This window comes from Grammomys surdaster, unplaced genomic scaffold, assembly GCF_004785775.1.
Source record: "Grammomys surdaster isolate TR1022 unplaced genomic scaffold, NIH_TR_1.0 165, whole genome shotgun sequence".
In the NCBI taxonomy this organism is placed as follows: Eukaryota; Metazoa; Chordata; class Mammalia; order Rodentia; family Muridae; genus Grammomys; species Grammomys surdaster.
The window spans coordinates 22,637,591-22,663,713 of record NW_021604613.1 but is presented as its reverse complement, the minus strand read 5'-3'; the positions used below and the strand labels follow the sequence as shown (position 1 = coordinate 22,663,713).

Sequence of the window (26,123 nt, the reverse complement as noted above, 5' to 3'; positions counted from 1 at the left end):
AGATTAGGAGTTTGTATTTACAGCTCTAACAGATTATGTCAGTGAGTCTGTTATTATAGGATTTTTTTCTAGAAGGACTGTATGTTAAAGGAAAGAGAAACAATAACTTTTGAAGCCGTTAAAAATGCTGGCCATATTGTCTTCTCTCTAAGACTCTTTGGTGTCATAACTTATCTTCTTAGAATTATACTTATGAGAAACTTTGTGCCAATTACCTGAACTGCATTGACACTAAAATGTACAGACTGGGCCTAACTTCTTGGTATTTATTTGCATGTCTTCTCAGTATTCGTCGGTTAAAACTGCAACCTTTGCTTCCAACTGTGGTGAGTGTTGGAGCCATATTTGCCTTCCCACCATAATCCTCTAGAATATCCAAGGTCTATTAACTAAATTTTCCACAGAACAATAGGCAGTGTAGGACTTTGATGCCTGAGTGACAAAAAACAAAGATATCAAGGACTATAAATTGTTCCAGCTGACGTTTTTGAGGCAATTTCCATACAGTCTCTCACCCAGAGAACCCAACTAGTTCCAGGCAGTTGAACTGAACACAAGAGGCAGAGAGCAAGCATAGGAGGCTGAAAAGAAAGAGGTATTACATTTGCATGTGGTCCTCATGACCTTTAGGCTAACTGGCGATCGGTTTTTCTGAAGTTCAGAAAATAACAACCAGAGAGCAGAGGATAAATACTTTTAGAGTTGACAAGAGTCTCAGAATGCTTAATTATCACCTACCAAAGTGAAAAGATCTTGCTTTCTGTAGCATCTGAAAGAGTCTAACATGGCCATTTTAGTATGCTCTGGGCCTTCCATAGACCATAAAAGCAAACTTCAAAAGGCCCAAATTGATTCTAAACAGTGTAGCTATGTATGGGAACATTTAAAAGAAAGGCAACGAGATCCAAAACCCACTAATAGAAAATTCACAATATAATCCTGCTTCCTTCTTAAACAATATAGAAAGAACAAGTTAAAACTTAGTATATATTAAGTAGGAAAATAAGGACACAAACAAAAATAAGTAAGTATAAAACAGAAGGAAAGAAAGAAAGCTAATGAATGCAAAAGCTGATTTTATGAAAAGAGACATCTGAAAAAGAGCAGAGATAAATCCACACTAAAGAGAGGAATGCATATATGACCACACACAGGTTCAAAGTACAATTTCTGTCTAAGGTCTAGACGCACTGGAAGCAAATACAGAAGTAGCATAAATAACTTTATATCAGTGCATTCAGTTAAGTGATGAAATTTCTGCTTTTCAAGGAGTTCATCAAACTATATTCATGAAAAACCAGATATTTTGGCTAACCTTTATTTACTTGGGAAATTGAAAGAGGAATTTAAAACCTTCCCAAACCAAAAATTCCACATGATGTCACTGGGAAGTTCCTAATTGTTTGAAGAAAAGCAGTGTACGTAGGGAAAGCACCTGAGAAATCAACTCTTCCAGAGAGGAAAGAGGGTAACATTTGTTATTGATACCTGTGAATTAATTTGGTGCCATTGCGTAGTACCAAAGGAATTCAAGTGAGTTCAGTCTGCGAGGCAGTCACAGCTATGATGAAAGCTAAAGACTGTATAGCAGCAATTCTACTGAGTATAGATGCAAAAATCTTCAATAAAAGATTCAACACAAAATTATTGAAGAAAATTCAAATTTTTCTGGTTAGAACGCTTAAGACCTACACTCCTAGCAATTTTCAAAAATATGTTAAACTGTAGCCATCATGCTCTACAGTAGCTCTTGTTAGCTTGGTTCTAGAAATATAAGAAAAAGATAACATATCAGTCAAATAGGATTTAGTACAAGAGTTTTTATGTTGGTTTGACACTGGCTAGTAATCCATTTATAGAATTCTTTCAGTTATCTTATAAATAAAGATCATGGTAAATCTTGATTTGCTGATTTATGGACAGAGATAGTAGAATGGAATACAGTCTAGAAATATACCACAGTAAGTGGGCAGTTGATTGCCCTTGTTGAAATGGATATTATTTTCTATCAATGACATCAATAAAATAGTAAATATCTCTATTTTCAAATATGTTATATATATCTTTAAATAATAATTATATATATATATGTATATATATATATATATTTTCAAAAAGAGTTATGACTCTTTTTGTTTAGAGGCATAGACTTTAATAACAACATGTATATAGCCATATATTTACATTACATCCTGTGTACATATGTCTTAACTTTTCATAAATATTAAGTATGATGCACATATATTTTAAGAGCTAAAGGTCATGCATCAAACTCTAAATTAAAGACATACAATTCATATTTCAGTGATACCCTAAAGACAAATAGATATTAAGAGCTTTGCAGCAAGCAGGCTACAAATAAAATCGCATTTATATCAAGTATTTAAAATAAACTAAAGATTATTACTTCAGTGGAACAAAAGCCTTCAAAATGTAAGGGGAAATTATTGCCAATCCTATACTGAAGAAAGGGAAAGAAGCACATAAGATTTAGTAAATCAGGGAGGCCAGTCAGAGAAACAACGACCGGTGTCATGCCTACAATTCCACAATAATCTAAGAACTCTGTGGGTTCTAGTGATTTGGGAATATGCCTGACGATGAGAAGGCAAGAAGGGAGGGACGCATGGCATAGACATGAGAATGGTTAGGGAGCAGAATGTTTAGAATCATTATTACTAGATGTGGAAACTTTGGTGAGGAGAGAGAAGGAACACTGTACACACGACCACAAAGAGGAGTTTAAAAATGCAGCTGTTAACTAGGAAAAATTAAAAATTGTACAAGAACTGAAATGGAATTGGGTTCAGCAACATAATATAATTTGATTAATATCTTCATTAATAATGGACATTTCCACTTTTATACTATTAATTTGAAATTTTCTTGTGATTTGAAATCAAAGGAGGCTTGAGAGGATGTTTATGAGGGAGGGGCGTTGGATACTTACCAAGAGGTAATGTATCATCTCTCACCCTCATGGATAAAGACAAATGTATACATCATCTTAAAATAGGATATAATCACTTTCTAGGTGGAACCACTACTGTTGAAAAACTTCTTTGGGAATTATGATTAGATTGTGGTGGCCAGACAGGAAGGGCATAATGTATTTCATTAACAAATCTTAGTTTTTTTTGTTTTTCTTTACATATATTTTTCTTTACATGGATAACTGGTCAAAAAAAATCATTAATAAAAATAACAAAATAAACATGCTAGAGAGGTGATTCAGTGGTTAAGAGCATTTGCTGTTATTCCAGAGGACTCAAGTTTGGTTCTTAGTACCCAAATGCAGGCTCACAAACATTACTTGTAATAAATGTTCCTACTTCAGACATACTTTCCCAATCTGTCTTATACTAAAGATTCTATATATTATGCTAGTACTCTGTTCTTTTACTTTGCAAAACCTACCACAACCTGTAGTACATTGTTAGTAAATTGAGTTTTTACCAAACTGTAATATAAACATGAGATCTATGAGAATGTGTTCTGCACTTCACAAGTCAGTTTCAACACTGAATTGGTACCTAATGTTCCTTTTGATAAATATGTGTTCAATAAATGAGAGCTGTGAAAGAAGGCATAGAATATTTCCAGAGCAACTATCCTTGAGATAGAATAGTATTATAATATAGCACTTCAAAATCCAGTATGCCACCCATGTTTAATTGGCATAAAATGGAGATAAAGAGGTGATGAAATTGAGGAGGTTATACTTCTGAAACTCAAGTTTAAAGGTTAATTTTTTTACATCTCTGTTGATGTTACTGACAACAGGATTGGATGAAGAGGAAGGACCAATATTTTGTAAAAGGGGAGAAGAACTAAAACATGTGAGATAGGCTTCAAAAAAAAAAAAAGAGGGATGCTAGGAAATGAGTTTATGTCAGTAAAATGTTGTGACAATTAAGGTCAATTCTCCACTTGACAGAGTGGGCAATGACCCCATCTTGAGGGGTCATCTACAGTAGGTCAATCTCTTCAGGGATACATTAATGACGTTCATTGAGGTGGTAAGATCCATGCTAAAATGCTGTGGCATCACTCCATGGGTTTGGGTCTTTGAGTGCATAAAAAGGAGAAAGAATGGTGAGCACTGGTGGTCATTGCTGTCTGGTTCCTGGTTTGGGGGGGTGCATGTGACCACCCGCTGTTTAAGTTCCCTGCCAGGCTGGACTGTGAGCGAAAATTAACTCTTTCTTCCATTGTGTTGCTTCTGTCTGGACATGTCATCAGAGCAACAGGAAAAAAAAACTCAGACAAAAGTATACTCGTTTTTCCTTATGCTTTTAACTGTGTAGAGTAAATCGGGAGGTTACATAGGTTAGAAACATAGCATAGGTTGGCATTATATAAAGGATGCTTAGAGTAACGTGAAGAAAGTATTTGCAAAACACATAGGACATCATAGGATCCAGCATATCAAAACTACCAGCAGGGATAATGGGAGGTGACTGAACTGCTTCACAATGGTCTATACGTACAATGTCAAGTGTTTGATGAGTATTAATTGTTTAGACCTATTCAGTATAATGTCATCCGTTTCTATAGTAATAGAAAATGAAAATATCTTTAGGTAGTGCCACATCTTTCAATATGTTTACATGTAGATACATACTACTTAAACTATTTTTGTCTAAAAATAGTTTTTTATCTGTTAATACTCTCACAGAAGACTATGCCTACTCCTATATTAACAGATACTTCCCAGAAATAGAACCATGAGTACCTAGTTTTCAAAAGTAGAAATTTTTCTCCAGTATTTAAAACCTTGCCTTAGATCGCTTTTGTCAAAAATTCTGTATTTAATATACATTTTCTAATAATTTATTTTAATGAGTGTGTTCAGTGAATAGAAACCACGGTTTAGACTTGACTTAGTTGTTTTTCTAAGCAGCAGTGCAAAAGTTAGGCAACTGTGAGCACTTCTGCTTTGTACAGTACTACAGTTTCTCTCGTGACTGGTGTCATCACCTGGGTGTGCAAGGTGGTGTAAGGAATAAGGTATAAAACAGTGAGGCTCTTACTATGAAAGATGAGGCTTCTATTTGTTCTACAGGCAAAACTAAGTAATTCCTCAGGGAGTCAAATGAGGTTAACTGGCCTGATTCAAACTGTCCTTCAGAGCCGAGGGCTCTGGCACCAGCCACTTACTGGTGACTGTTATTCAGGATCCGTGTCAAACCAAGAACCAAAGTGCTCATGACAGTCACATGGATGATCGTGTCTTAAAACATCTCTCAGCCCACAAGGTTTTCTTCCTTTCTTTTCTATAAGTTTTTCAGTTGTTACCCCAAAACATCACAGTGTATATTTTAGTATCTGTATTGAAATAATGGCTTCCTGGCTATTAAGAAAAAAAATCTCTTCCATAATACAAGATGCTTTGGAAGATGCCATTATCGAGTCAGTGCGTCAGTGGTTCTTGTTAATAATCCAACTCAGAGTACCTTGGAGGGTAATTCTTGTTCTCACAAATACTCCTTTTGCAAAGTTTTGCTGTGTGAACAATTACTATCCAGTGCAAAGAAAAGAGAAACTCTCTCCCTACTTAATCTATAATATTTTCAGTGCTTAGATTCTTTTTAATTTTCTTGTACCCATGAATAATCTTTTTTTCTTCTAAACAGTGACATTTCAAGCTGTTGCATTTTTAGTTTTTCTTCAGAAAAATTCTCAGCTCTTACTAAAACTCATGTATACACACACACGCACACGCACACACACACACACTCATCTTACCATGTATGCAGGATAGCCCTGATGTGTTCTTTTAGTGAGTGAAACCTGGCATAGTTGTATAAAGGTCAATGTGTTAAGAATCACATAATGTAAAAATTGATCATCAGCCACCGTGGATGAGAATAAAGAGAACACAGTCAGACCATGAGTTGATTCAGTATTTCCCCTGCTCCTGGAGGTGTGATCATCCTACCTTCTTGCTATCTTTTCATTTTGCTAGACAATTTATGGTTTTTGCCTAAATTGGAGTGTGGAGGTGGAAGAGACTGTCTGAAGAGCATATAAATGTTTCTTCCAAACTACCAGAAGCTAGCGGTTCATTTGCTGAGGAGCGGAGCACACTAACCTTGACTCTCTTCACAGTGGGTAAACCTCACAAGTGTAACTACTGTGGCCGAAGCTACAAGCAGCGCAGCTCACTGGAGGAACACAAGGAACGCTGTCACAACTATCTCCAGAATGTCAGCATGGAGGCTGCTGGGCAGGTCATGAGTCACCATGGTGGGTAAAAACGCATTTGTGGCCTTTGTTCCCTCCTCTTCTGCTTTCTATAGTCCTTCTCCTGGGTTAGACCATTCCATCTCCCTTTCTACATGGAAGACAAAACCTGACTGTGTTCCCCACAGTTTTCAACTTCATTTACTGTGTATGGGATTATCTTGCTCAGCAGTTGACATGAGCTGTTTTGGAACACACTGCGAACAAGATGACTGAGTTTCCGTGGCACTCCCAAATCAGTTCTGGTAGCATGTGTTTGAATTAACACAGTAGTGACAGCCAGCATTAAAGCTGTATTAAAATGCCACAGGAAAGTACTGCTTGGTTGTCTCCTGAATTTCTCTGTTGAAACAGTTGAGTGTGAGTCTCTGAGTCCCCTGAGGGAGCGCAGAGGATATTAACATTATAGCTTCTCTTAGCATCAGCATTACAACTTGAAATTTTGCCCCATAATTTATTTGGGAAATTAGTAATTTTATTTAGACATATATAAGAAACAACCTAGATCAAAATCTGACCCCTCAGTTTCCCCCTAAAACATGTTCTGTCAGAGAAACATCTTGATCCTAACAATTCACTCCAGCAGTGCTGAAAGTGGTCCTGATGGAGCAGTAGCTCCCACAAAGTTAATTCAGCTAATCAGTCTTACGTAAACAAGAGAGGGATGAGCTCAAGCTCTTCCAGTTCCTACTGTCTTTCTTATCTCACTACGTATACCAATTGATTTGATACAAATAAAACCAAAAGTCCTGCCTTAATTGGTATTTTTGTGGGGTCTTTTATTTAAAAAAAGATTAACCAATACTAAATATCATAATATGCCTCAGTCACTTTAAAATATAAATATTCATTGACTAAGATATAGATAAGTCAGAAATCATTTATGGAATTTTTTAGTTTGTTTTTAAATTTATATTAAAAGTATATATATGTATATATATCATTATAAAATAGGCACATTCTATACATACATATGCATTATACATAATTTTTATATATAATGTATTCAGTATAAGTGTGCTCATAATGCAGTTAGTAATTTTGTGGTTTTAATTTGAGATTTGAGTATTTTTGTTACTGTAAATAGTCTGAGTCCTTACATAAGGAATAGACTCTAATTTTATTCATTGTTGTGAATGAATCATGTATGTTTATATTATTATCACTGGAAACTAACATTTTCAGAGACCTAGCCATGTTAAACTCTGTGGATTTGGTATTGCAAGCTCTTATTACCTGGTTAAATGTGAACAGCATAGGACCCATATGTTATACAACTGTGGGCCTTAGGTTTTATAAATCTAGTCTGGCTGTGTGATTTTTGAATATGTTCGTTGTAGATATACTGTGAGAATTAAATGTGACAGGTTATATAATAAATGTCTCCTAAGCAGCTGTTTTTGCTATTTGATTTTAGGGTGTTAATACTAAAAACGAGTATGTGGGCCATTCCCTTTAATGTTAATACTGATTAACACTGGACATTACATCTGCCTACTCAGAACATTGCTGTTTTAAATCAGTGGTTCTCATCCTTTCTAATGCTCTGACCCTTTAACATGGTTTCTTGTGTTGTGGTGATCCCCAACCATAAAATATTTTTTGTTGCTACTTTATTACTGTAATTCTGCTACTATTATGAATCATAATATAAGTATTTTGGGGGATAAAAGATTGCCAAAGGGGCTATGACCCACAGTTGAGAACCACTGTTTTAAATTGTTGATTTTAGGGCTAACTGGAGGCAGAGGACTAAAGGAGACTTAACAGTATGCCAAAGCTCTCCAAAGATGCTTACTAGTTTTTTCATAGGATGTTTCCCTATTGCAATTCTAGCCTTCAATTCAAGCACATGTGCAAATTCTATTAATTTATTTCTTTATTCATTCATTTATAGAACTCTTGACTATATGTATACCCAAATGATAGCCAGAGTTTCTCATAACTTCACATTATTGTAAAGAAGATACGAATATATAATTTTAATTAACATTGTCTATTGGCACATGGACCTACCATAGAATTAGTGTTATATATTGTAGAGAGAGGAGAGTGCATCTTCTGAATGACTGGGGCTTTGCCCCTGTCCTTGTTTCCCAGATTGTTTAGTCCTTCTCAAGTATAGTCTGTTCATAGGCTTGTGAAGAACCTAGAACACAGTGGGGATGAGCTTGTAAGAGACAAGCCAGGCCACTGGGCACAGCAGGGCCAGACCAGGGAGAAACGATTTCAAAGTCTTTAACATTTCTTAAATATTAGATAGTGTAAAGTCTTTAACATTTCTTAAATATTAGATGGTGTGTCAACCACGCTCAACCCCCAACTATACTTCATCCATGGTATTAACTCTACTCCATGCCGTGCTTTTCTGGATTCATAGTAGTATTTTGGCATTCCTCCTCTGTGCATATTTAGTCAGGAACTGTATTGATAGTATATAGGCAGCAGATGGGAGATGCTCTAGAGGAGAATAACTCAGGTGGGGCGCTACTAGTGTTGTTAGTTTCTCATATACATAGCTTGTCCTGGACCTCAGAATTTTGTATTGATTCCTTCCCTCTCTTCCTATCCTCTTATCTACTCCTTACTTTCTGTTAGTGATATGAGTGAAAGTTTTTAATCACTGTGGCTACCATCACCTCTGTGTCTGACTGTTTATTTTCCTAACTTCTCTTACAAAAACTTGTTTGTCCTCACATTGGTTCTTCCTGGGGAGAAAAAAAAAAGGAGGCAGGTATTCTTTACTTCACCCAGAAAAGACTATCAAAGACTTGCTATGGAGCATTCTGGAAATAGAAAGACAAAAGATCACACCTTATATTTCTACATAGAAGTGAGCAATCCATGTTAGAAATAATAACATGAACAGAAGCAAACTCTGTAGTGATGGCACCTGTGATGCTCTCTAGGAGCAGACATTTAGTTGATAGGGAAGTTGAGGAAAGCTTCAGTCATGCAAAGCTACAGACCTGAGGATGAGAGTTGAGAGGAAGTCTGTATCTCCATCAGCTAACCAACTGTATAGTCTGTGCAGAAAAGAGCCCCATAGGTATCGAAGATCATTAGCAGACAATCCAATTAAATAAAGGAGTGATAGGTAGAAGGTTGCAGCCAGGAGGCAAAAGCACTGTATGCTGCTCTAGCAGGTGACTGTCATGGTGTAATTGATAAGGAGTTGCTGGGTGATAAAAATTGGTGTCACCAATGTAGAGTAAGGTTTGATGTCTGCCCGGGGCAAGAGATAGTTTGGCCAGACACTGGCCACATACTGTGCCACTAAGAGGATGAAAAGGCACTGCCAGGCCGAGGCAGTAGGGCAGAACACCAACACCGAAGGCACCTTCTGGAAGAAAAGTGAACTCTGTATTTAGGATTTGAAATTTGATGGTATTTTTGGTTTAAAGAAGCAGTTTTGGGAATACTTTCATGGCTCTGCCTTTATAGCTTGTGCATTCGTGTGGTATATGATACAAAAACAGAAATACACTCTTGTCCCCAGTATTCAAATAGAGTCAAAGCACAGTCTGAGTTATGGAGTTTGCTCTAACAAGTGAAGCTATTACCTAAGTACATACACCCTAGGTTTAGATAAATGTCTTATCATTTGATTGATACAATTGAAACACAAAATATCTAGAAAATGAGTTTTGCATTGTAGACCATATAGATCCCAAAACATTATGATACACTGCATACTTGTTTATGAAAGCAAAAGCTCAGATTATATGATTAAGGTAAAAAAGTGTCAGGTCCTTTCCCCATGAGCTTAAAAGGCTGGTAAGCTGCCTTATAACGTGTCAGTATTCAAAATATATCTACTAAAAATTACAGCATGGCTCAGGCATTCCCCAAATCCAGCGTTCCCATTCTATAATGACTAGTGATGCACTGAAAACAAACTACTCCAAATCTCTTCATCTTTGGTTCTCTGCCTGTAAAATGAAGAACACCTGTTTCCTGAGGCACCTGGAAAGTATGACATAGATTATTAAAAGTAAACACTTGCAAAAGTACTTACTATCAAGTTTCTGTCCGTTATTATTATTGCCAGGGTGGCAGAAAGTTTGCCTTTTGACATTAAGATCTGTTGTGAAGTAGAACATAGACCAAATTCTGTCATAATCATTTTCAGTTCACATGAGCTTCATTGAACTTGAGAAAAGCCATCTGAGGTGAGGTGGATGTGGTGGGGGACAGTCCCCACCCAGGTTTCATTCTGACTGTTAGGTGTATGCAGATATGAAAATCCAATGTAATACCTAAAGCAAAACTGCCACATTTTAAGACTACTCATTTCAGAACTGATTAGCATACTCAATTTCGGGGGGCAAACCCTATTCGCTAGTCTTGCTGCCCTTTTGGCAAATTTTTACAATTTTTTTTTTTGCCTGCCAATATTTTTTATCTCGATTCTAGGCCTCTGATGTATTTGTTCTTTGAATCACAGGTTCACTTTGAACTTTCATAGGTTGTTTTTGGGTTTTCAGAACAGATTCTTAGTATGTAGCCCAGGCTAGCCTACAAATTATGACAATTCTGCCACAGCTTCCCAAGTCCTGCAGGTATATGCATGAGCAACAATGCCCAGCCTAGTTATTTAAATAAGCACTTATGAATTCACTACTGAACAGACACATGACAGTGTTGCTCACCATCTGCAGCCCTCTGCCTGTTTTCTTCCCATATCAGTGCCACCATTCCATCCTCCTGGTTCCTGCCCTCCTTCTGTGAACCTCCTTCTGTGGTTATCTTGGCATTATTTTTTAATGCTTTGATTCAAAATTATTTTGATTTTCTCCTAAGTTATTTTTACACTTGTTAAAAGATCAGATATAGTATCTTGTGTAATGCTTTGGGAGAAATTTTCCTCTCAATAATATAAATAGTATCAATATAGAAAATGACCATATTACTAGATCTCACCTAAAAATTTTTATTTTCTAAACTGACATTCAGCTGTTAGAGAATGTCTTGTTATTCAGAGCCAGAGGGTACCTTATTAAACGTAGGTTAAGCATTAACTTCTTCTAGTCAAGCCACTAGGTTACTCAAACATTTATTGTTGATTTATTTATTTGCAAAAATAGCTGAATAAAGAAATATTTTTGATGATTTTGTTTTCATTTCAGCATCAGCAACATGTATTGCTATACTGGTGCTCAGTGTATTGGCACGCAATGCATTGGTACTCAGTAGATCATGTGAACTGGAGAGTCATTTCACTTTCATCCTTGCTTTAAATCTTTTAATGTTCATCACCAGCATCCCCTTGTAGGCTGGAATGCATTGGGTTTTGCACAGTAGGTCTATCCTCAACGAACAAAAGGATCTAGGAGAATCACTTTACAGTGTGTGCTGAATAAAGAAAGAGCACCTAAGAGATGGGCCCTTTAGGTCTTTCCTATGAGCACTAATTAAACACATCATCTGATCTGTGTGGGATGTTGCCCTATCCTTAGTTAAATATCCTGGATTAGGATTCTTACTCAAAAGCAACTTTTATGAGTCACTTGTCTATCTTAGCAATGTCAACACTGAAGCCAGCAGCAACAAAGACAGCCACGATGACTAGAGTCCATCAAATGAATTAAGGCAGTAGTTCAGAAGCCAAAGTGCCAGCTTGGAAATGGATTGCTTTATCTTGCTGTTCATAGAAATAAATCACAACTTTAAAGCATCTACAGCTTACTATGCACAGATAAGTGCAGAACTGGACTTCACACATCAAGGCTCCTGGGCAGGTAGTTATACTGCCATTAAGCATAGGATCTCATCAAATAGAAAACGAACTGCAGGAAGACTCGTAGGGGAAGAGTCATCAAATATCCTGCTGCTGTTAAGCCTTTCTCCAAAACCAGGGGGGCATATGTAAATGACTTTAGAAAAATAAAGTTCCACAGTCTTGGTAATAGTGCAGTCTCAAGTATTATCAATTTTAATCTACACTGAAGATACTTCAGAGGAGTAACCTGAGAAACCCGATGAACATGTTCATCACCAGTAGTGACAACATTTTATATTACTGATCTGAGAGATTCATAAAAATAAAGTGTGTATGTGTTTGTGTGTGTGTGTGTGTGTGTGCGCGCGTGCGCTTGTGTGTCTCTGTGTACATATGCATGTGTGCATGTGTGTGTGTCAAAGTGTTTGTCAGTGTGTTGTGCGCATGTGTGTCTGTGTGTGTGTGTTCATGCACACGCCATGTCTATGTAATATTAAAGAATATTCTTTAGTACTGTACTTTTTACCTTCTTTCATTTGAATAGACAAATTTATTTTGGGTAACAAATATCAAAATAGCATATTTATCTCCGTAATCCCAAATGTTGAAGACAATCACCAAGTTGCCTTTTTATATGGTCTTATGTAGTACCGCCTATGGAAGATTGTAAGGAACAAGAGCCTATCATGGACAACAATATTTCTCTGGTGCCTTTTGAGAGACCTGCTGTCATAGAGAAGCTCACGGCTAATATGGGAAAGCGCAAAAGCTCCACTCCACAGAAATTTGTGGGTAAGCAGAACAGACGTGATTTGATCCTGCAGTGGTAAACAGACTCCGTGAGTTAGATATATGACTGGTGTGCTGCATATGAGAAAATACCTGTACTTTCTCCATCATTCTCTCCCACTCTATGATATCCTTTGCACATCACACGTGCACAAGCATGGGTGCGCACACACACGCACACACACACACACACACACAGCCTTACATGTATGGCAAAGTATTAGAAGAAGACTATTAGACAATAAACACTGTCTCAACATGGTGTATAAACAGGAATAGAAGACAGATTATATGTGAAAGCTAGCATGTTCTTTTAGCTCTAATTGTGTAAGGTATGAGATCAACACGACTGCTCACACTTGTGATATCTTTTCATTTCTATTGGTGTCAGCTTTTTTTTTTTTGACAGTTTTATTTCTAATATTAAGTCTCTGAGTATTTGACCTAGAATTCAGAGGCATTTTAACTGTTCCCAAACTTTGCCTTCAAAAAATAAAGTAGCAGTGTCCATCGAAAATATTTTTAAATGGATCAGTATTTTGTGGTTTTATCCTAGTTTTTCTTCCAGCCTATGATTTTTGAGCTGAAAAGATGAAATATGTATTTAGTCTTCATTTTTTCATTTCCAAGCCTTTAGATGGCCTCTGGTATGCCCAGTGTTGGCGTCATTCTGTGCATGTGCTGCGCAGTGTGGAGCATCTCTGAGGACAGAGTCTTAGGTTTTGTAAATAATGTATGAACGATAGAGGTTCAATAGATTGTTAGAGAACCATTATTCCTTGTACATATGATATAGCTTTCCTTGTAGTGATATGGTTAAAGGGAAGATAAAACTATTAAAACACGTTCTCATATCCTAGCACTGGAGAAGATGGTAGGAGAGTCTTGCTGGGCAGTAGTATGGGAAACAGCCCTTTCCAAGGCTATTTAAGGAGGAAAGGGCTATGAGAGTTCTGTTACCTCAGTAAAACCTTAGAGAACTAGCAAATCACTGTCACATTCAAACAAACTGAAGGGATTTAGTGAGTGAGCCCTCATGGAACAAAGCTAATGGGTGAACCATGCCTTGTTTGAGGCCAGTGCAGCATCCTAGATGGTACTCAGTGGGCCTTCTTGGCAGCTCTCCATTCTCTTCCTTTTTAATTACCTACCAACAGAAGAGGACTCAGTTCATTTGTTTTATCTTGTATTTTATTGAGTTTTTAAATACCAAGTCTCATGTTAACTATAGTTAAATTTACAGCAATCCTCCTGCCTCTGCCTGCTATGTTCTAGTATTGCAGGCATGAAACACTGTGTCTAATACTTCATTTAGTTTAAAACGTGATTAGTTTGTGAGAGATAAATATTCATATCCAACTGGCCACTAATGTAGCTGTAAAGTGCAAATTATTATTGTTTATGACTTCTCAGTTTATTTGGGCAACTTTTGTCATGGTTTGTGTTTCCCATGACTCAGAGATACTATGCTTTTTCTAGACAATGTTTCTCTGTGTAGCCCAGATTGTCCTGGAGCTCACTCTCTAGACTAGGCTAGCCTCAAACTTACAGAGATCTACCTACCTCTGCCTCATGAGTGCTGTCAACAAAGGTGTGTGCCATCACAACCCTGACCCGAGAGAATACTTTTAATATAATCTGATCATATTCCTTAAAAATAGAGAGATTTATAAAACTACAATATAATTTCAAAATGATGATTTTTATTTAAACTTGATTATTGTTTTTTTTTTTAATTTAGAATACACCTGGTAATATAGAGCAAGCAACAGCTACAGCAGTTAAAGTACTCTTTCTATGATTGCTCTTAAAATGGAAATTTTCACCACTCCAAACTTTGGGTGACCCCTTTCCACCTACTCCTCTGTTAAGCACTGCTGTTTGACCTACTACCCTCTAGGCTGTGATTCCTGAAGTTATGATGTCTGTCTTGTTATGCATCTTTGATTTCACCTTCATCACTTTCACCCCTGTCCTGCCAGTATTCATTCTTCTCTTGCCTTGTTGTGCTACTTCTGGTGATATCCCACTGTCCCTTGAGTCAGACTCAATATCTTTTCCATTACTGGGACTCGGCTGCCAATAAGTAGTTCTGGTGAAATCCTTCCAGACTTCTGAATGAGTGCCACTTCAGGTAAATGTGTAATTGATCTGAAATACCAGATTGCCCACCCAAAGTATATAGTGACTTTCCTTTACTATATCCCTGAAAAGTGCACACCCTCCCCCATCTCAATCATGACCATTTTCCACATGGCTCTACTCTCTACACGTGTGGCATGTCTTTCTTTGGAGATCTTGTATTTATAGTCACAGGGAACAAGATGCAATGATTCTATTATTTTTTTGGGGGTGTGTTGTTGTTGTTATTTAGCTCCTGAATTCCTTTGTTCTGTTCTTATGTTATTTCCGTCTTTCACACTTTCCTACTTACTGCCCTTCATGATAGATTTTCTTAACTCCAGCTGAAATGTTCCCTCAATCCCAGGTCTCCACCTTTGTACTCTACCTCCTCAAAGGTGCTCTCTCCTCTGTAAAGATGGAATCATTGAACGAATTCTCACACCTCTCTCCATGCTTTCCTTCATTCTATTAACTTCCCAGAGCCCACATCCTGGTTCTTGTGCTTGGGCTCCCTGAAACACTTTCTCTTGGCTTCGACCCTTTGCACAATTCTGAATCCAATGAGCCCTTTGTATACTGTGTTCTACACACACATCCTAAAGAGCATCTGCCACTATTGACTTCTACAACCTGCTGAAAAACACTCTTCCCTTGGTTCCTATAACATTTGTCTCTTGCCTTTTTTCCCAGTTTCTCTGTGTCCACTCACCAAACTGTACAGATGCACAGAATTCTTAAGCCCCCTCACTAGATCTTGAGAGAAAAAAGAGAACTCCCCCATGGAAGACTCATCCAGGTTCTTTTCACTTTCAAAATGTTACACACACACACACACACACACACACACACACACACACACACACAGAGACACTTATAGATGCACCTGTACAGACAGAAAAGTTCTTTTCATATTGGACCACACAACTGCATGTAGAGTAGATGTTTTTATAAGGATTAGCCTAGGCATGTGCATTCCAGTAGCACTGGGGGTGAAAAAGATATGCAGAACCTAGAAGCACACTCCAAAACTGCTTCTGAAGGATTTCTGGGATCCTTGTACAGAAAAGCATTCAGTGTGCAGTCTCTGGACTTACAAAACACTCATTCCATGAGGAACAAGGCAGAGGCCTTATAAATATGCCGCAAAGTATGAGAATCCAGCTTAACTCTGTCAGTGTGTTGACATGAAAGTATTTTCCCAACACTATTTTTGACCCTTTTTTCAGTTTGCCAGTAGCTGAGGGAATACTATCAAGGGCTTTGTAACTCTGCCCTATGCTAACTGAGGTTGTCCTGTCTGTATCTCACCCTGAAATAGCTTGTCTAAATACTTTCGAGTCACTGTTACTCATACTAATTCTCAAACCGAATCTATCCTCTTTTCTATCTTGCTGCCGTCCACACCCGAGACTGAAGAATGAGAACTCAGCTTCATGCTGCTCTTTCTCATTGCCTGTGTCCAGGTAATCACAAAAGCCTAGGAACTATTTGTAAAATCTCTGGCCATTCCATTAACCCTTCTCCATCTGTACTGCCTCTACAGCAATCCAAGCCTCTCACTACACCTTCTTTCTGAATCCTCTTGTTGAGTGAGTATCAGATCATGTCACATTTCCTTTTAAGTTCAGTAGTGCTCAAGGGATAAAATGCCTCCCTCTCCTGCTGCATGCAGGTTACTTGACTCCTCTTACATGGCTGTTTCCTCTGTTGGCCATGTTGAGATGTAATTTCTTACATGTAAGTCTCCCCACTTGCTTCTGAACCTCCCTGCCAGTAATGCCCCATGTCTGTTCCTTTACTGACCAGTGTTTCCCATCCCGTTCTCCATGTTAATGCAACTTCTTTCAAGAAGTCTTCCTTGACTCCTCTCATACAAGTTAAATATTCTTCTTATTTGAGATAAAATACATGACAAGCTGTCATTGTCTCTAAGTTTAAGCTCTTTGAGAACCTGGGTCAGATTCCCCTAGCTTAAATTTTTAAGTTTAATATAATTTGTTGATGTTGTTTGTTTGTTTGTTTGGGGTTTTTTGGTTGTTTGATGTTTGTTTTCAAAACAGAATTTATCTGTGTTACCCTGCCTCCTGGAACTATAGACTGTACAGTGTAGACTATACAGTATAGACTATACAGTGTAGACTATACAGTGTAGACAGACCATGCTGGCCTTCAACTCAGAGATCTACCTGCCTCTGCCTCTGCCTCTGCCTCTGCCTCTGCCTCTGCCTCTGCCTCTGCCCCTGCCCCTGCCCCTGCCCCTGCCCCTGCCCCTGCCCCTGCCCCTGCCCCTGCCCCTGCCCCTGCCTCTGCCTCTGCGAGTGCTAGGATTAAAAGTGTGCATCACCACACCCAGCTCAATATCTTAAACTGGGTGCCAAGAAGTCTTGTTTGTTTTCTCTTTTGTTTTTATTACTCCATCATTACCTTAATTGACTGCTTCTTCAAATCTGAAATACTACTGATTTGTTAACACTCTTCCAACATGCAGTACTATGGATCTACATTTTGTATCAGCAATAAGTATTAGACCTTCACCCACAACGTACTAGAACATACAGTAGCACACTGTTTCAAGAAACTGTATCTATAAGCTTTCCTTGTCAAAATAACTAGATAAATCCTGCATGATTTTAAAGGGAGAACTTTTAAAAGATGGACTACTCTGCCAAATAGGAAAATTGATCTTTTTTCTGTTTGAAGCTCTCAAAATGCTTCATGGTCAGTGTTTAAAGCTTGTGTTGAAATAAAATACTGGGGGGGTGGAATGTATAGTAAATGTTAAAGGAAAAAACCAGTATGCTTCAAACAAGAAAAATCCTGGAGACTGACAACAGACATTCAGAGTATTACCCTCACACATCTGGATACATCTGGTGTAAAAGTGAAAAGTTGCCAGTTCCAAGAAACAAAACTTCATGAACTAGCCTCTTAAAGAATAATTTCTCATATATTTTAAGTAGTCTTTAATTCATTTTATTTTATCAGTTAATACAATTTCAAACTAATTCAGTAATGACAATGTATGTTCTACTGCCTGACATATATTGACTCTATAGCTCTTCTTTTCTAAAGGCAGTAGCTAAATCAACCAAATTAACCCGGCTCAGGAGTGAAACACCATAGGTTATAACTGCATCCCTTCTGTTCTTATGATACCTGTAGCTCACTCTCTGTGTGTGTTTGAGGTAGGCAAAAATGAGCCTGGACTGGTTTCTTTTCACCTGGCATTTATCCTTTCTCCTATAATTCTGAGCTTCACATAAATGAAAGTTTCAGGAGAAACTAGTAATAAGATAAAAATGCACATCGTTTGGGCTGGAAGCATTTCTGAGGTGAGATTAGAACAAGTGCAATTGCTTCTTACAAATTCTCTTTGTGTGATCACATACCTGTGCATCTCCACAGAACTAAAGGGAACCAGACACTTGAGCTAAAGAGTAAAATAGCATGATTTAGTAAAAGGTAGTATTCTGTTAACTTCTTGTATCTTTTTATATTTTAATCCCATCACTAATTTTGTTGTGTTTTCTCTTTTTCTTTTTTCTTTTCTTTTTCTATTTCTTTTAAATGTCAGGGGAAAAGCTCATGCGATTCGGCTACCCAGATATTCATTTTGATATGAACTTAACGTACGAGAAGGAGGCTGAGCTAATGCAGTCTCATATGATGGACCAAGCCATCAACAATGCAATCACCTACCTTGGAGCTGAGGCCCTTCACCCTCTGATGCAGCATGCACCAAGCACAATCGCCGAGGTGGCCCCAGTTATAAGCTCAGCTTATTCTCAGGTCTATCATCCAAACAGGATAGAAAGACCCATTAGCAGGGAAACATCTGATAGTCACGAAAACAACATGGATGGCCCCATCTCTCTCATCAGACCAAAGAGTCGACCCCAGGAAAGAGAGGCCTCACCCAGCAATAGCTGCCTCGATTCTACTGACTCAGAAAGCAGCCATGATGACCGCCAGTCCTACCAAGGAAACCCTGCCTTAAATCCCAAGAGGAAACAAAGCCCAGCTTACATGAAGGAGGATGTCAAGGCTTTGGATGCTACCAAGGCCCCCAAGGGCTCTCTGAAGGACATCTATAAGGTTTTCAATGGAGAAGGAGAACAGATAAGGGCCTTCAAGTGTGAGCACTGCCGAGTCCTTTTCCTAGACCATGTCATGTACACCATTCACATGGGTTGCCATGGTTACCGGGACCCACTGGAATGCAACATCTGTGGCTACAGAAGCCAGGACCGCTACGAGTTTTCATCACACATTGTTCGAGGGGAGCACACATTCCACTAGGCCTTTTCATTCCAAAGGGGACCCCTATGAAGAACTGCACATGAAGAAATACTGCACTTACAGTCCCACTTTCCCTCAGATGGTGACAGGCTTTCTTCTTGATGCTGTCACTGTCTATAATTCTTATTTTGTGGACAAAATGTCATTTGCTCTGCCTAATTACAATAAGGAAGAAACAAGAAAAAGGGATGGGATGTTCACTGATAACTTGGCTTGTTTATTTCATGAGCATTTAAAGCAGTTCATGGCGGCCATGCATCCTTGTTAAGGCCTATTATCATGATTTAGGAAATCACTCAGTTCATAGAGATTCATCTAAGATATTCTGATTTGCCATTCATATTCAGGATTATGATGCAAGGCGGGAAAGTTCAGAGTTCTGGGTAGGATTTTTGGCAATTTAAAATGGTCTAAGTCATTTTACTCTCAAAGATGTTTCAAAATGTAAACCCATTTTATTTTCTGTTCTTAGAGATCATGGAACACAAACATAATGTTATTTTCCATAACTACTAGGATGAGTTGAATTGTTGTGGGTTCTATGTTTACCTCCCCTATGGAATTTATAATTGAGTATGTTTTACACTGTATCATATAGCAAAACTTTTAAACTACAGGTAGTCAAGGGCCACTGGGATACATCTGAGGTCCTTTGATCTTATTTTTCTAAACTTGCGCACTGTTTTTCCATAGTTTTGATGACTGGCATTTTATAGACACCCTGGCAGCCTTACTTTTAACACCTGTAACAAATAGTATTTTTATGTAGTTTTCAGAATAACATATGGTCTCAAGAGTGGGTAAGAGACAGTCAGTAATTTCCAGGAAGAATTCTGCTTTTCATGATTTGTGATTTTTTTTTTAAACTGTACTATGATGGCAGCCTAGTATACATATTTGCTTCTAAGGTGTGTTTACGATCGTCACTTTATCAGCATTCAATCAGTGTTAACAAGTCAGCAGAAAAGTGTAATTAAGCGAACAGTAGGTGGAATTCCCACTCTAAGAACCCTTTTCTGGTATTTCTCTTCAAGCTGTGACCACTCAGTGTTCTGTCCACAGTCCATTCCTCTTTGCTTGGAATAGAAGGTCTTAAAAAGCCTTGCTAGTGGCTGCTTCTTTTAAAATCTTGGAGCAACTGTTAATTGGACCCGAAAGTGGTAACTTGAACCCTGGAAGCTCATTTTTTTACTAGGGCTATTTATTCCACTATTTCTTCAGTAATAAGAGTTACTGCTGGAGACAAAAGGGAACTTCTTTGTTACCTGAATATCATAGTGCAGGTCAAACAAATAAGCAAAACGTTTTCTTTCAGCCTTCCTGGAGTTGAGAATGTTGACAGTCTTCAGGAGAAGGTCCTGCACTTTAAAAATAAAAACAAAAATTCAACTCTACAGGTCCTTATCAGAAATGAATCTCAACCCATTAGTCAAGAATCATCTGTCTTCTCCTAATTTGCACATGACATATACTTCCATATCTCATGCTCAGGTTTTAATCTGATATCTGTGAGTTCTCTGCTTTTTTTTTTCTTTTTTCTTTTTTTTTTTTCTGAAGTTCACTCGCATTGGTGGGTAGGATTGGAACACACTGTTGTTATCAAGGCATTTGGGGGAATCCATTTGGCAGACATAACTTGCTGCTTGTGTTTGAAGAAAGCCAGCCTGACCATAACTGGATTATTTGACAGTCATTTGTAAATGCTGAAAGGTCTGCTGTGTTGTAACACATAGCTGCTCCAACAGACCCTTGAATGGCATGCCAAAACCATGTCACTGCAGTTTGCCGTGGGAAGTATCAAGACTCAAGAAGTCCCCACCGCTGAGCAATGTGCTCTCAGCTTGCTTTGCAAGTTTCTGTCTGTTCATTTATGGGACTCCTTAGCTCTTACGTAGTCAGCCAGAGCTAGGTAGTTCTGACTTGCCTTTTACTAATTCTTATCTTAGTTCTTTCTGGAGAAATATCCAATGATTCCTTTACATGTAAGAGAATACACCATAACAGAGCTATAGCAAATGCCAACTGGTGGGGGTTTTCTGAGTTTTGGTTTTTTTTAATCCCTTGGTACATTGTAAGAACGCAGTTTACTTGGGGATAAAACGTCTCATCTGGCTTCCTTATCTCCACTCTAACCCTATACACTCTGGAATCACAGTGAAAAGGATGTTTATTTCTGAATGAGGTAAATAACTGTAAGGCTCATGACTTTTTTGTTTTAACTGCAGCTTAAGGAAGCATCTGAATGTCTGTCAGTGTGTCCCTTTTGGCTCTTTGTGAACACTTGCAGGCATCTGCTGTCAACTCTTCCTTCTCTCTGCTTGCACCCACTGTATTAACACTCACGTATCTACCTGCCCTAGGATCAGACTGAATTTAGGTGTACTGAAAGAGTTGTGTCCTTCCCCTGCAAAGGTGGTACCAATATGCTCTGCCTTTCTGATTCCATTTTATTGGAAAACCTGATTTATTCAAAGGAGTGAGCTATAAGGGTATATTGGCTGTACATATACACTTAGCATCTTTTTTTTTTCAGCTGCATGGCACAAGGTACAGAAAAAAGTAGATAGCTCTGATGTGACAGGGACAAATGGGGACAAGGTGAATTGAAGATTTGTGGGTTACAGTAAACTTTGTGGACATAGTGCTGTCTGAGGGACTCTCAGTGACTGTATTTGCCTCTTTTTCACCAAAGAGAATAGGAGACATGGTAGCACCTAAAAATAAGCATGAAGGCCAGATACCAAATAAATCAAATTTACATAACCGTTACAAGACCAGTTTATTTAGGTGAAATTTTACAGTTGAGAGAGGATTTGAGGGGCACAAAAAATGGGTTATCCTCTGTGTTTTCCAGGTTGTCGGGAATTTATCAGATGGCTTTGCCCTAATTTTGCCCAATTTTTTTTAATCGCCAGTTCCTTCTGGAAAAACATGCTGCCTCTCTGTAATAGTGGTAAATTGCTTGTTAAAAGGCCTTTTAGAACAGTCAGAGCAGCCAACTCTATGAGCGGTACAGGGAGGTATGAAACACTGGCATTCAAACATTCCGTTAAGAATTTTCTGGATAAAATGGGGATGTGAGGGCTGACCATTAAGATTTGAGATGAAGTTACCTGTCTGGCTGGCATACATACAGGTCAGTGTTTGAACACAGTATAGTTTGCATGCACATGCGTATTGCACATTCTTTTAATGAAAATTCACAGAAAAGAAGCAATTAGCATCACCAATTGTATTAGAAAAGCTTAGAGTTAGAAGTACAGTTACTATGCCAGCAGTTAGGTCTAACTCAGCAGATTTTATTAAGAAAGCCCAAAGTTGTCAGTATGTCTTTAAGTCTTGGCAATTTAAATCACAAATCTCCATGATATGCATCCAGAAAAACAAACAAGACAAAGCAAAAAAAGAAAAAAGAAAAAGAAAGAAACAATGAAAAGATATTAAGTTGACTGGTGAATATTTGAAGAAATATAAATTCTTTTGTGAGAAGAAGAAGATGCAGGAAGTGATTTAGCAACTTTGACTTGTGTTTGTGCTTCACTGTCCCAGTTGTACACCTCACATCTTCTCTCCAAACCAGTAAGTTAGGGTAGAAAGATGAGCCAAAGAGGCTGGAAAGGACCAGGAGAGCTGTCTGCCGCTAGATTCAGGACAGCGCTTACACTATCCCAAGTCACCTGCTACACACTGTTTTAGCCTCGGATTGTACTTTTTACTATAAAATTGTAGATTGGTGGTCATCATCAGCTGTATTTCATGTTATTTTAATAACTACTGTGTGTATAATTATTCTACAGAAAAAGCTCCCAGATCCAAAAGGGGAAAAAAGTGAGGGGTGAATTGAAGCTTTGTGTATATAAAAGTTATTTTATAAATATTTTAGTCTTCCAGTTTCTGCAAAATAATTAAAATATACAGTAACTGGTCTCTTAAACCCTGAATTTAATGTATTAAGTACTTATAAAAAATTTTATATTGGTGCCTTTTAAAAATGCATTGAGAGTGTTGGTAAGCTATTTAGCTCCACCACACTTTTACTGTGTATTTTTTAAGAAAAAAAATCACATAAAATCTAAGTACTCTCTAATTTACCTTTATGTTCTTAGAAGAAGAAGAAAAAAACTGCTAAAAGAATTTCCAGATGTTTAGCTGAGCTGGCAAATGTGACAAGAAACTTTGAAACCAGATTTGAATCTTTTTAACTTGATGGTATTTCTGGACACTATTCTGTGCTAGAGGCAAAATAGGAGATAGACTCACACGTCAGCAATGAATTTGTGTTTTGCTTTATTCTTGAGGAAGAGTATGTTTTGCATCACATGAGGTTCTTTGTATAATTCAGAGTCAATAATTACAGTATTGTTTTGCTATTTTTTTAAATACCCAACTGATGTTACTCCAGTCTTGGGTCTTCTGTCTCTTCTGTCTTCTAACCTGTGGTTGTTTTGTGAAATGATGTGGAAATGCAGATCATTGTTTCCTCATGAACAAAACAAAGCTCAGCACTCCAATCCCGTGACTCCTCTCCAAAGTGTCGTCTCAGATTTGTAGTTCGGAGTTGTCTGTCACTTGTGAGGGGTGTCTTCTACTATGACAGCTTTTTGAAAGCAAGCTGTTGGTTGTACAAAGTAAACATCACATGACCAAGAAGCTGTGATACACTAGTGTTTCCTTCTGTCATAGTGTATTCTTAGGCCAAATAATGACACCTTGAATATTCTTACATTTACTACAGAGACCTAAAATTTTAGAATTTTCAAAGGTTTTTCTGTAATGTTCTATTTCACAGAAGTTTCCTTTTCTCTTGCTGTCCTGTGAGGTTTGTGAGCATGTTTTCATATGCACTCTTGGAAATGAGTTCTTAATTCTGTTTATGGTGTTTCTCTTCCATAACACTCCATTTATATGTGTTCTGTACAAGTTTGTTATGAATCCACTTTTACCGTGTATAGACAGTGAGAAGTACATGAACAACTAGTTTCCTAAGATGACTTTTATATTATGAATTAATATGGAATTTATAGGTCATGTGCTAAACCACATTAAATGCAGAATCAAAACTTCCTATAGGTACAAATAAGCCAGTTTGCAGTTAATCCAGCCTTTGGTTTACCTCAAGTGATGTGTAGTAAGGAAAGCTCGGGAAGATGGGGGTCACTCTCTCTAGTACTACATACTTACTAGCATGTCGCTGAGTCTCATTTACTGGAAATGAATTTTTAAAGGAACACACTGGAAGGAGGGAAGGGATCGAGGGACTGTTGATATTTTTGTTGTTGCTGTTGCTTTTCAAAAAGTTGTTCAAATTATGGAACTGTGATCTAAAAAAGATTTGACTGTGGAGCACCCAAGAGGATGTCCATCAATCATGTGTCCTTCGGTACGACGAAGTTCTGGTTTTGCCCCTTTGCCTCTACCTTCCTCTCACCTCCTCATCCTCTCTCTGTCTGTAGCACTCCTGCCATTGCCTCTCCATGTCTCTCTCTCGACCCTCATACTAGTTAGGAGGTCAAGCCTGAACTTCCAACTCTTTAAGTCTTAATTTTTGTCCCAGTAGTTTTTGTTAGCTGTGAAGTCTGCTGGTGTATTTATATACCCAAGTGTAGTTTTATATTTTTAAAGCGTTGTTGGGTTGACATGGTGAGCTGTATAGTCCTTATTTTGCTTCACTCTCAAGTAGGAGGCACCTAACATGACTCAAGAAATTCTGTAACCAGAGTATCCATCTGGCTCCTTTGTGCTTGGATTTTGACTTGTTTGGTTTTCTTCTTAAACACAAATCATAAAAGATTAGACTTTTCCCCCCACCATAGAGGATAAAAATGTAAAGCAAAGAGTCTTAACTTTCTCCCAATTGGGGAGTGTGGTGTTTTCACACTTCTGAAGTGATATTCCAGGCTCAGAAGGGGTCTCCAGACTCCAAGCTCACCCTCATCATCGGGTCTGTTAGACACTGTGTTATTTGCAGCTTCAGAATGGTTACTTTTGGTATGGAGTTTAAGAGCTATTCTTTTTTTCCATAAAAGTGCAACACCCCTCTTGTAGTCTTAAAAACAGTGGTAATTTTCTTCTTTTCTTTTTCTGACATTTGTCTCTTTAGCCACTGATAAAAAGAAACCCTTGAAAATTATAACATATCATAGGATATAACAAGCAAAGCTGAAAACCACTCTGCTATGAAAAGTTGAAAAAAAAATGTAGTATCAAACAACTTCTCTGACTTTCTGGAAACTTCGTTTAGGCTAAATTTTCTTCGAAATCATGAGTGAGAAGTTTGTCCTGAGGCTGAAATATGATTTTTCTCCCACTCTTGTCTAATGCTCTTAAGTTAAAAAACTAATATTTAATGTTTTCATTCTCTCCTTTTGGAAAATAAATATCAAAGCACTTAGGTCAGGTTTGAATCAGTATATCACCTGTTGAAGAAATTTTTTTTTACATATTTAAAGCAGAGCTGTTTCAATGCAAATGGAGAAGTATCTTTTGTATTATCCATATTTATATGTAGTGTGTTCTTTTCTTTTTTTAAATACCCATGTTTCTGTAGTAAGACTGCTGTAATGTAAATACACGTTTTATTAAAGAGTAACATTTCTTTGGCATCTCTTTTGATGGCGTATACTGTACTTATACAGTATATGTCTTGGCTACTTAACTTTTTTTTTTCTTTAACAATACCAAAGGTAATTAGACTATTTTAAGGACTAATTGCTTAACAGTTTCTAGAATACTTTGATTTTTTTTTTAGAAGAAAAAAGAAAAAAAGAATAATAAAAAAAAAGTAAAACCAGTGAACCTCATTTTTTCAAACTAATAATTTGGGGAAATAAAAACTATTGTTTAAAAAGAAATATATATATAAATATATATGTATAAATATCTGTAAAATTAAAATCCCAGACTTTGTATGTCAGGTTTGCTCAGTGTAATGTAGGGTTTTTTT

The 26,123-nt window shown here is 37.6% G+C and overlaps 1 protein-coding gene across 3 annotated transcripts in view; it reads left to right on the top strand.

Moving 5' to 3' along the window:
* Ikzf2 (IKAROS family zinc finger 2) overlaps positions 1–21,531 on the top strand; it is a 141,868-nt gene extending 120,337 nt beyond the window's left edge. For all 3 annotated transcript variants that reach the window (XM_028765610.1, XM_028765608.1, XM_028765609.1), the window contains exons 6-8: positions 6,112–6,249; positions 12,617–12,760; positions 18,456–21,531. In XM_028765610.1, coding sequence (XP_028621443.1) covers positions 6,112–6,249; positions 12,617–12,760; positions 18,456–19,180 — 1,007 coding nt within the window. In that variant the 3' untranslated portion in view covers positions 19,181–21,531. The remainder of the gene's footprint in view (positions 1–6,111; positions 6,250–12,616; positions 12,761–18,455) is intronic.
* The last annotated feature ends 4,592 nt before the right edge of the window (positions 21,532–26,123 follow it).